An 11,007-nucleotide genomic window follows, 5' to 3' on the forward strand; every position below is an offset into this window, starting at 1 on the left:
GTCTAAAAACTAAGAGGAAAGATTTGTAATTTTTTTTATTTATTTTTTACTAGCAATGGCGGCGATCTGCGATTTTTTTATTTATTTTTTTTTTTTTTTAAGCGGGACTGCGACATTGCGGCAGACAGATCGAACACCTGACATTTTTGACACTTTTGGGGGGACCAGTGACATTACTGCAGTAATCAGTGCTAAAAATATGCACTGTCACTGTAATAATTACACTGGCAGGGAAGGGGTTAACCCAGGGGCAATCAAAGGGTTAGGTGTGAGCCTAGGGGGTGTTTTCTAACTGTGCGGGGGATGGGCTTGAGGAATCAACACAGAGACCTGTGATCCTAAATAGAGAGAACGGGAATGAACACAGTCTACAAACTAGGGGAAAGATTTATGTCAGGGGTAATCAAAGGGTTAAGTGTGAGCCTAGGGGGTGTTTTCTAACTGTATGGTGTAGGGGCTTGTGAAATGACCATAGAGACCTGTGATCCTATATAGAAGGGCCACCAGCGCTCTGTGATCATTTCAGAGAGTACAACGGTCTGCTGTGTTTATAACAGCAGACCGTCGTCCTCTCTCAGCGGGGAGAGATCGCAGCCGCCGGCCCCGTATATCGGCATCCCCGCTGCCTAGCCCGCCCCCCTGGGAGCGCTACTGCGAACCGACGTACAGGTACGCCAGTTCGCGCAGCCGAGCCAACCTGTCGCAGTATATCTGCAGAGGGCGGTTGGCAAGTGGTTAACTCGTATGTTACCTCTTAGTATAGCACACTTGTCACAACTGAGGTTCCAAGAGTTGTTATCATTTATTTCTTTGATTGTTTTATATGATATTATTTAGCGCAGCACTAAGGTTTGTTTTAGTGGGGGTGTTAGATGTACTAACAGATTTAAATACACTAACAAATTGAAGCCAAATGACCTGCTAACGCTTCGTAAGCAGTTACAGAAGCTTATCCTTTTGGGCAGTGGCGGCCCGTCTATTGGGGGTGCAGGGGCGCCGCCCCCCCCTATCCATGCGTCCGGCCCCCTTATCTCTACATGCAGGGCGCCGGACACATGGATTCCAATGGGGTTTCTTTTTTTTTTTAACACAAGATTAGAGCCAGAGGCTTTCATAGGCTTCAAAAAAAGGGTGGGCTTGGAGCGCAGAGCACTGCGGGCTGGTGTGGTCCAGGGGGGGAGGTATGGTGTGGTCCAGGGGGTGGGGTATAGTTTGGTCCGTCTGACGCCCCCCCCCCCCCCCCCCCCGGCCCATGGAGCACCAGCCGCCACTGCTTTTGGTATAAAGGATTTAGAAAAAAAAAAAAAAGATCATTGTAAGCACCCTGTTAGTGGTAAATGGTTTGTCTCAACCCTTCCACTGCTACGTCTGCAGGGCAGCTTGTTCTGTTGAAAAACAGACTTGCTGACCAGATCACCAGGTGAAAATAAAAGAAAGAGAGCCTAAAAAAAGAAAACAAATGCAGCCGTCGCATCTAATAATTGGTAAGCTGCAATATAATGTTTTGGTGTGGGTTTAATACCGTTATAACCTACCAACAGGAAGCAAATAAGAGAAGTTCATGGCTGGGGTTTAACCAGTTCCTGCCCGGCCAATAGAAAATGTGGCTTTGTTATCCTGACTGGATGTCGTCATATGAAATCCTGTCAGGAAGCGCCGATCACGTGGCAATTTGTCACCCACCATGTCCACGGGACATAACCGATCAACCAATCGCAGTGCCGGCTCACTGCCAGTACCCAGTTATCGTCCTGACCAATTACAGAAGGTCACATGACAGTTGTACACAATGGATGGCTTCCTTTCATGCGATTCCTTCTGTACAATTGTGTTGCTAGCTGTGATTGGTCAATTTGATCACATGGTACAGTCGAGGCCAATCACAGCCCATCTGTACCATGTTATTAACTTTGACCGATCACAGCTAGTAACAAAAAAAACAGACTTAATGATTTTGTTTCATTCAGTAAAATCATTGCTTATATCAATGTAATTCACTGCTATAAGCAAACCTAATGTGTAAAAAAAAAAAAAAATCCTGATCACTTCCCCAGAGTAGTACAATGGTGATCACTTCCCCAGAGTAGTACAATGGTGCTATGGTAACATTATATTGCTTTGGTCACAGTGTGTTTAAAAACAATCATTCAAAAAAGCTGTGAATGGTAAATTTGATCACATGGTACAGCCAAGGCCAATCACAGCCCATCTGTACCATGTGATTAACTTTAACCGATCACAGCTAGTAACAAAAAAAACAGACTTAATGATTTTGTTTCATTCAGTAAAATACTTGCTTATAGCAATGTAATTCACTGCTATAAGCAAACCTAATCTGTAAAAAAATGTTTTAAAAAAATTCCTGATCACTTCCCCAGAGTAGTACAATGTTGCTATGGTAACATGATATTGCTTTGGTCACATTGTGTTAAAAACAATTGTTCAAAAACAAATAAACATTCCTGATCACTTCCCCAAAGTAGTACAATGTTGCTATGGTAACATGATATTGCTTTGGTCACAGTGTGTTAAAAACAATCGTTCAAAAAAAGCTTTGATTTGATCACATGGTACATCCAAGGATAATCACAGCCCATCTGTACCGTGTGATTACAGCTAGTAACAAAAAAAAAAAACAGACTTAATGATTTTGTTTCATTCAGTAAAATACTTGCTTATAGCAATGTTATTCACTGCTATAAGCAAACCAAATGTGTAAAAAAAAAAAAAAAATTTAAAAAAAATTCCTGATCACTTCCCCAGAGTAGTACAATGTTGCTATGGTAACATTATATTGCTTTGGTCACAGTGTGTTTAAAAACAATCATTCAAAAAAGCTGTGATTGGTAAATTTGATCACATGGTACAGCCAAGGTCAATCACAGCCCATCTGTACCATGTGATTAACTTTGACCGATCACAGCTAGTAACAAAAAATAACAGACTTAATGTTTTTGTTTCATTCAGTAAAATACTTGCTTATAGCAATGTAATTCACTGCTATAAGCAAACCTAATGTGTAAAAAATTTTTTTTAAAAAATTCCCGATCACTTCCCCAGAGTAGTACAATGTTGCTATGGTAACATGATATTGCTTTGGTCACATTATGTTAAAAACAAATAAACATTCCTGATCATTTCCCCAAAGTAGTACAATGTTATGGTAACATTATATTGCTTTGGTCACAGTGTGTTAAAAACAATCGTTCAAAAAAAGCTGTGATTTGGTAAATTTGATCACATGGTACATCCAAGGATAATCACAGCCCATCTGTACCGTGTGACTACAGCTAGTAACAAAAAAAACAAAAACAAATAAACATTCCTTATCACTTCCCCAAAGTAGTACAATGTTGCTATGGTAACATTATATTGCTTTGGTCGCAGTGTGTTAAAAACAATCGTTCAAAAAAAGCTGTGATTGGATCACATGGTACATCCAAGGATAATCACAGCCCATCTGTACCATGTGATTACAGCTAGTAACAAAAAAAAAACAGACTTAATGATTTTGTTTCATTCAGTAAAATACTTGCTTATAACAATGTTATTCACTGCTATAAGCAAACCAAATGTGTAAAAAAAAAAAAAAAAATTTTAAAAAAATTCCTGATCACTTCCCCAGAGTAGTACAATGTTGCTATGGTAACATTATATTGCTTTGGTCACAGTGTGTTTAAAAACAATCATTCAAAAAAGCTGTGATTGGTAAATTTGATCACATGGTACATCCAAGGATAATCACAGCCCATCTGTACCGTGTGATTACAGCTAGTAACAAAAAAAAACAGACTTAATGATTTTGTTTCATTCAGTAAAATACTTGCTTATAGCAATGTAATTCACTGCTATACGCAAACCTAATGTGTAAAAAAAAAAAAAAAAATTCCTGATCATTTCCTCAGAGTAGTACAATGTTGCTATGGTAACATTATATTGCTTTGATCACATTATGTTAAAAACAAAATCGTTAAAAAAAAAAAAAAGGAAAATCACTGCTACACTAGTTATACGATGACACTGTACTGCACGGTGACAGTATGTAAAAAAAAAAAAAAAAAAAATTGTGACTAATTATAATTTTTCTTTTTATTTTTTAATTTCTTCAATTTCCAAAAAATTATGACAAAAAAATTACAACTTCAGAAACCCCCACCATACATCTTACTAAATACCTTGGACTATCTACTTTGGGAGGGGGGGGGGGGGGGTATTTGTACTGTCCTGACATTTTCAGGCCTCAAGAAATGACGTCAACCATTAGTACATCAGGACTGCTCAATTTTCAGATATTTCCCATAGTTTTTTGTACTCTATAACTTTCCTACAGACTAAATACTAAACACTGATTTGGAGTATTTTCACCAGAGAAATGTAGAATAATACATTTATGAAGAACAATTATTTATTTGCATATTTTTATAAACGAAACTAAGAAAAACACTTTTTTTTTTTTTTCAAAAGTTTCAGCTTTTTTTTTTTTTCTTCGTTTTTATTTAACAAAAAAAAAAAAACCTAGTGGTGATTTAAATACCACCAAAAGAAAGCTTTACTTGTGTCAACAAAATTATATAATATTTAGTTTGGGTACAATGTTGCATGGCGGCGCAATTGTCATTCAAAGTGCGACAGCACTGAAAGCTGAAAATTGGCCTGGGCAGGAAGGGGGAAAAAGTGCCCGGTATTGAAGTGATTAAATACACTTTTTAATAGTGGGGCACACTGAGGTAGATGGACAGTTTGTGTTTTTCCCAGTGAATTCTTTACACCAGACAGCCTATAAAAGTTGCTGATATGGCTAATGGAGCGAAGTTCAATGACGGCAATAAAGACTTTTACTGCTCTGCAAAAGAAAAGAAAAGTTGCCTTGAGTTCTTGACTTTTCAAGAATTGTACCTTTTTTTTTAATTTCTCTGCGCCTGGGCCCAGCACATAACCCAAGGTGTACCCTCTGGTTTGTCAGCATCTGGGCCCAGCACATAACCCAAGGTGTACCCTCCGGTGTATCTGCATCTGGGCCCATGGCATAACCCAAGGTGTACCCTCTAGTTTATTTGCATCTGGGCCCATCACATAACCCAAGGTGTACCCTCTGGTTTATCTGCATCTGGGCCCAGCACATAACCTAAGAAGTCCCCTCCGGTGTATCTGCATCTGGGCCCAGCAAATAACCCAAGGTGTACCCTCTAATTTATTAGTATCTGGGCCCATGGCATAACCCAAGGTGTACCCTCCAGTTTATTTGCATCTGGGCCCATGGCATAACCCAAGGTGTACCCTCCAGTTTATTTGCATCTGGGCCCATGGCATAACCCAAGGTGTACCCTCTAGTTTATTTGCATCTGGGCCCATCGCATAACCCAAGGTGTACCCTCCCGTTTATTTGCATTTGGCCCATCGCATAACCCAAGGTGTACCCTCCGCTTTGTCTGCATCTGGGCCCATCACCTAACCCAAGGTGTACCCTCCAGTTTGTCTGCATCTAGGCCCATCACATAACCCAAGGTGTATCCTCTAGTTTATTAGCATCTGGGCCCAGCACCTAACCCAAGGTGTACCCTCCAGTTTGTCTGCATCTAGGCCCATCACATAACCCAAGGTGTATCCTCTAGTTTATTTGCATCTGGGCCCATCGCATAACCCAAGGTGTACCCTCCAGTTTATTTGCATCTGGGCCCATCACATAACCCAAGTTTACCCTTTAGTTTATTTGCATCTGGGCCCATCGCATAACCCAAGGTGTACCCTCTAGTTTATTTGCATCTGGGCCCATCACATAACCCAAGGTGTACCCTCTAGTTTATTTGCATCTGGGCCCATCACATAACCCAAGGTGTACCCTCTAGTTTAGTTTATTTGCATCTGGGCCCATCGCATAACCCAAGGTGTACCCTCTGGTTTACCTGCATCTGGGCCCAGCAGATAGCCAAAGGTGTACCCTCTGGTTTATCTGCATCTGAGCCCAGCACATAACCCAAGGTGTACCCTCTAGTTTATCTGCATCTGGGCCCAGCACATAACCCAAGGTGTACCCTCTAGTTTATTTGCATCTGGGCCCACCACATAACCCAAAGTGTACCCTCTGGTTTGTCTGTATCTGAGCTCAGCATATAACCCCACATGTATCTCTGAAATCTTTGCACCCTGGCCCATCACATAACCTCACTTGTACCGGTGGGCTTTTGTACCTGAACCCATCACAGTTGTACTTCAGGGCTCTGTCTATCTGATTCCAGCACATAACCCCATGTGTACCTCTGGGCTCTCTGCACCAAGGCCCAGCACATAACCCCATGTGTACCTCTGGGCTCTCTGCACCGAGGCCCAGCACATAACCCCATTTGTACCTCTGGGCTCTCTGCACCGAGGCCCAGCACATAACCCCATTTGTACCTCTGGGCTCTCTGCACCGAGGGCCAGCACATAACCCCACTTGTAGCTTGCGCCTTAACTTGGGGCTGCTACACTGATTTTTTTTTTATTTTTTAAGCCTCTCATGTCGTTTTCAATTAATGCCGGGAGGGCACAGATTGGTCAGACAAAATTGTTGACACGATGCCCATTTTGTATGCTGAATTAACCTCTTCCTTTTTCTCTGATTACCTATCACAGGCTCCTACAGTGCCAGCCAAGGTATTGAGGTCATCCGGCAAGATGTGGCCAAATACATAGAGAAGAGAGATGGCGGAATACAGAGCAACCCAGACGACATCTACCTCTCCACGGGGGCCAGTGATTCCATTGTGGTGAGTGATGTCCCGAGCTCTGCCCTCATCAGCCACCTGCAGAGACCCATCTGTTACCTGTCCATCTCCTGCCACCAATGTGCTCACATTACCATCCGACAAATAAACCAAAAAGCTCCCCTCCTCCAGAGACACACCACTCTCCTATATCGAAGTCTATAGACAGGCCTGTTTAAGCGTAAAATTGTATCAAATATTTTAACCACTTAAGCCCCGGAAGATTTTACCCCCTTCCTGACCAGGGGGTATTTTGCGATTCGGCACTGCGTGACTTTAACGGACAATTGCGCGGTTGTGCGACGCTGTACCTAAACTAATTTAACGTCCTTTTTTTCCCACAAACAGAGCTTTCTTTTGGTGGTATTTGATCACCTGTGCGATTTTTTGATCATGTGCTATAAACAAAAAAAGAGCGACAATTTTGCAAAAATAGCAATATTTTTCACATTTTTTTTCACATTTTTTTTACATAAAATTCCCAAAAAAAATGTAAAAATCAAAATTTTTTAACATTTTCGGCCAATTTGTTTTATGCTACATATGTTTGGTAAAAAAAAATTGCAAAAAGCGTATTTTGATTGGTTTGCGCAAAAGTTATCGCGTTTACTAACAAAGGGAAAGATTTTTGTTGTTTTTTTTTAACGCGTAATGGCGGCGATCTGCGATTTTTTTTTTTTTTTTTTTTTTGCGGGACTGCGACATTGGGGCGGACAGATCGGACCCTTGACTGACACTTTTGGGGTTACCAGTGACATTTCTACAGTAATCAGTGCTATACATATGCACTGTTACTGTAATAATGACACTGACAGGGAAGGGGTTAACTTTTTTTGAGAGGGAGGGGCTGTGTGTGTCCCTAGGGGCGTGATTCTAACTGTGATTGGCTGTGGCTTGGGCTGTAGGAACAGTGATGAACGGTCCTACATAGTAGAACCATATGATCATTGTTTCTACACAGGGGAGAATGACAGGCGGCTTGTTTACATTAGCCGCCTGACTTTCTCCCTCTGCAGCGGCGATCGCAGAGTGACCGGCGGACATCGGGGGGGTCCGTGACCATGCGGGAGCGCGCCTCCGGGAGCGTGCGCTCGCTCCCTAGACCCTCACAGGCTAGCGACGTAGACCTACGTCACTTTGCCTGTGAGGGGCTGACTGCCGACGTAAATCGTCGTTAGGCAGTCGGCAAGTGGTTAAACCTTGCATGTGAACCTAATGAAAGCTCGGGGTCCCGGCTCCGGATTGTACAGTCATGTCTAGTTGATCCCAACCAAGGTGCAACCTGGATGAAAAGTCTGCCCAAACTACTTCCAATGTATGAAGCGAAGAATAATGAACCATGAACCACACAGCAAGCAATCCAATACAATCAAGAAATAATAGCAGCCTCAGTCTAGCTCCGTCCCGGCCAGTCCCGCCATCGCATTTCAATTCCTCCATGACAAAGCCCAGTAAGCAGGGTGAAATGCGTCAGTGGGGAGGGGGGCTCGGCCAGGGCGGAGATAGACTGAGGCTGCTATTATTTCTTTGATTTATGGGATTACTTGGTTTGCAGCTCATGGATCTTTGCTTTCATACATTAAACATTGTGCGTTTAGAACATTTTTAGCTGGCTGATCCTTCTCGGAAATCGGAAAGGTGTCTGTGAAGCTTCTTATTTCTTCAGGACATTGTATATCTAGTTGTCTGTGCATGGCCACATTCAAATGGAATTGCTCTGTAATGTTAGACATTATGTAGCTTCTCCAGTCCAGTTCTTCATTTCTAATGAGTGTCAGGAACATACCTCGGAATTTAAATCCACATGGGTAGCACTAATACCTTCATTCCATCATCATGTGGTGTGTAGATATTTGTCCAGGATGTCCGCGAAGGTTCTCATTGATAAAGGTTTTCGGAATATCTAGTAGTATTTGGTCACCTTCAACTAGACTTGTTCTGTAATGTTATAGTTTCATAACTTCTCCAAATCACTTCTTCAGTTCTAAGGAGTGTCGGGAAGATCCCCCAGAATTTTATATTCATACAGGGAGCCCCAACACCGTCCATCCAACCACCGTGGAATGTGTACATGTGATTGTCCGGGATGTCTCTGAAGGTTCTCCTTAATCCAGGTCATGATATACTGTATCTTGTAGTCGTTACTCACATACAACCAGACTTGTTCTGTAATGTTGAAGCCATTTCCTAGCTTCTCCAAACCACTTCAGTTTTAATGAGGGTCACGAAGATCCCTCAGAATTTATATCCGAACAGGGCACACCAACACCTTCATCCAATCACCATGGAACGTATAGATGTTGGTTGTCCAATAACAGGATAGGGGGTGTGAAAGTTGTAGGAACCCCCCCACCCATCCGGGTGTCTAAACTATGGCCCTCCAGCTGTTCAGGAACTACAATTCCCATGAGGCATTGTAAAATCTCTGACATTCACAGACATGACTAGGCATGATGGGAATTGTAGTTGCTGAACAGCTGGAGGGCCATAGTTTGGACACCCCTGAGTCATCCCATCCATGTAAGGAAGTCTTCATAGGTGTTAATTCTTCAATTTACATAGCCAAAGGTATTAGTGTTGCCAAATAGCCAGAGTAGATATGTGGAAGACAGATGGGGGGAGATTTACTAAAACCAGAGAGTGCAAAATCTGGTGTAGCTGTGCGTAGAGACCAATCCTCTTCCAGGTTTTATTGTCAAAGCTTAATTGAACAAGATGAATTTAGAAACTGATCGGCTACCATGCACAGCTGCTCCAGATTCTGAGTGCTCCAGTTTTAGTAAATCTCCCCCATGGTGTCAAAGATCCCCACTCCTGTTCACAGATGGTTATTCCAGTTTGATGTAGATGTGCACTTTCTCCGCCCTGCAAACCAGTCATTCTCTATCCAAAATGTGCTTCTCATTGTCCTTGAAAGACTGTCCCTTTTCCACCTGTAGACCCTATGGCACCATGGATGGGATTTTGTACCTAGAACAGGGTTCTTCCACAACTTTTGTACTTCCCATCCTGTTTTTGGACAATAAATATCTGCCTTGAAACATCCCATGATGATTGAGTTAGGGTGTTGGTGCTATCTGTGTGGATATAAATGTTGAGGTATCTTCCGGACCCTCATGAGAACTGAAGACGTGGTTTGGATAAGCTACGAAATATCTTTGACGTTACAGAAAAGATCCATTTAAATGTGACCGATTACAACAAGCCGGAAAGAAAGTGATAGATGTGAAGATGTCACTTCGGCTTTTTTGGCAAGTTTCCCGCTCCTCTTGGGCGGATACCAGACAGTCAATGGTCTTGCTGTGTCTTTTTATAGTCAAAATATTCATCTAGCAGCAGTTTGATTGGCTGTATAAAGTGCGTTCTCTGCTGTTTCTCCACTAAAGCCTCGTAAACACACGCAACGAATTTCCGCCGACCGGTCGTCCGTCTTATGTCCAGAGTGGTGTCTGTTGGTTGGAATGTGCTCTAAACTGCACACGAATTTTCCCGCACGACAGAATTCTACTTCAGAAGTGAAGTGATGTGTGGGATTGCTTTTTTTGTGTTCTTTCATCTCTGAGCATGCCCAGTCTTGCTCATAAGATTTTTTCCCCATCGAAATCTGTACTAATGAGACGAAAATCAGACGTGTTTTGACGGTCGACAAAAATTTTATAGCCTGCACACCAGGATTTTTTTGGCCGAAAAGTCGGAGTCGGTTGTCGGAAGCATCATACTAACAATCCGAAAATCGGCAGATCGGTCGTCGGACGAAAATTCCCGGCCGAATTTCCACCCGTGTGTACGGGGCTTTAGTCTTGGCTTCATTATGGCGGCTCCTTGCCAGTAGAAGCACACATTTCCATGTTAGTTTAGCAGGTGACATACACATGGCAATTGTTAAAAATTTACTTTAAGACAAATCTGAAAAGCTTAATTTATCAAGTTTCCAGCAGATTTACTCATACCCCGGGACTGTCCTGGGATTTTAACAAAAATCCTCAGGATCCCCCAGATCTAGGCTGTGTTCAAGAGCCCATTGCTGGAAAGATCCCGGCCTTTTGTTGTGTCCAGTACTGCGTGCCTCCGCAGGGCCAGGCTCGTTATCTGCTGAATGTTGACACACGTAACCACGGGCAAGAGGCCAACATTCAGGAGGAGCCACTGGGAAGCTGCATGATGGTGCTGCACCCCATCCCTGTGTTCTAATTAGAGGAACTGGGTCACTGCCCTGTGATTGTCGGAGGCTGTGCGGTATAATTATGTGCGTTCTTACAGCTCA

General features: G+C 42.6%; 1 protein-coding gene across 1 annotated transcript in view; it reads left to right on the forward strand.

Moving 5' to 3' along the window:
* LOC309556586 (alanine aminotransferase 2-like) overlaps window positions 1-6,908 on the forward strand; it is a gene marked incomplete at its 3' end in the record, with an annotated part of 47,287 nt that extends 40,379 nt beyond the window's left edge. Inside the window, exon 5 of the mRNA XM_082259026.1 lies at window positions 6,613-6,908. Coding sequence (XP_082115152.1) covers window positions 6,613-6,908 — 296 coding nt within the window. The remainder of the gene's footprint in view (window positions 1-6,612) is intronic.
* Window positions 6,909-11,007: the final 4,099 nt, after the last annotated feature.

Source organism: Pelophylax lessonae (genome assembly GCF_965119305.1).
Source record: "Pelophylax lessonae genome assembly, chromosome: 5".
NCBI classification, from domain to species: domain Eukaryota; kingdom Metazoa; phylum Chordata; class Amphibia; order Anura; family Ranidae; genus Pelophylax; species Pelophylax lessonae.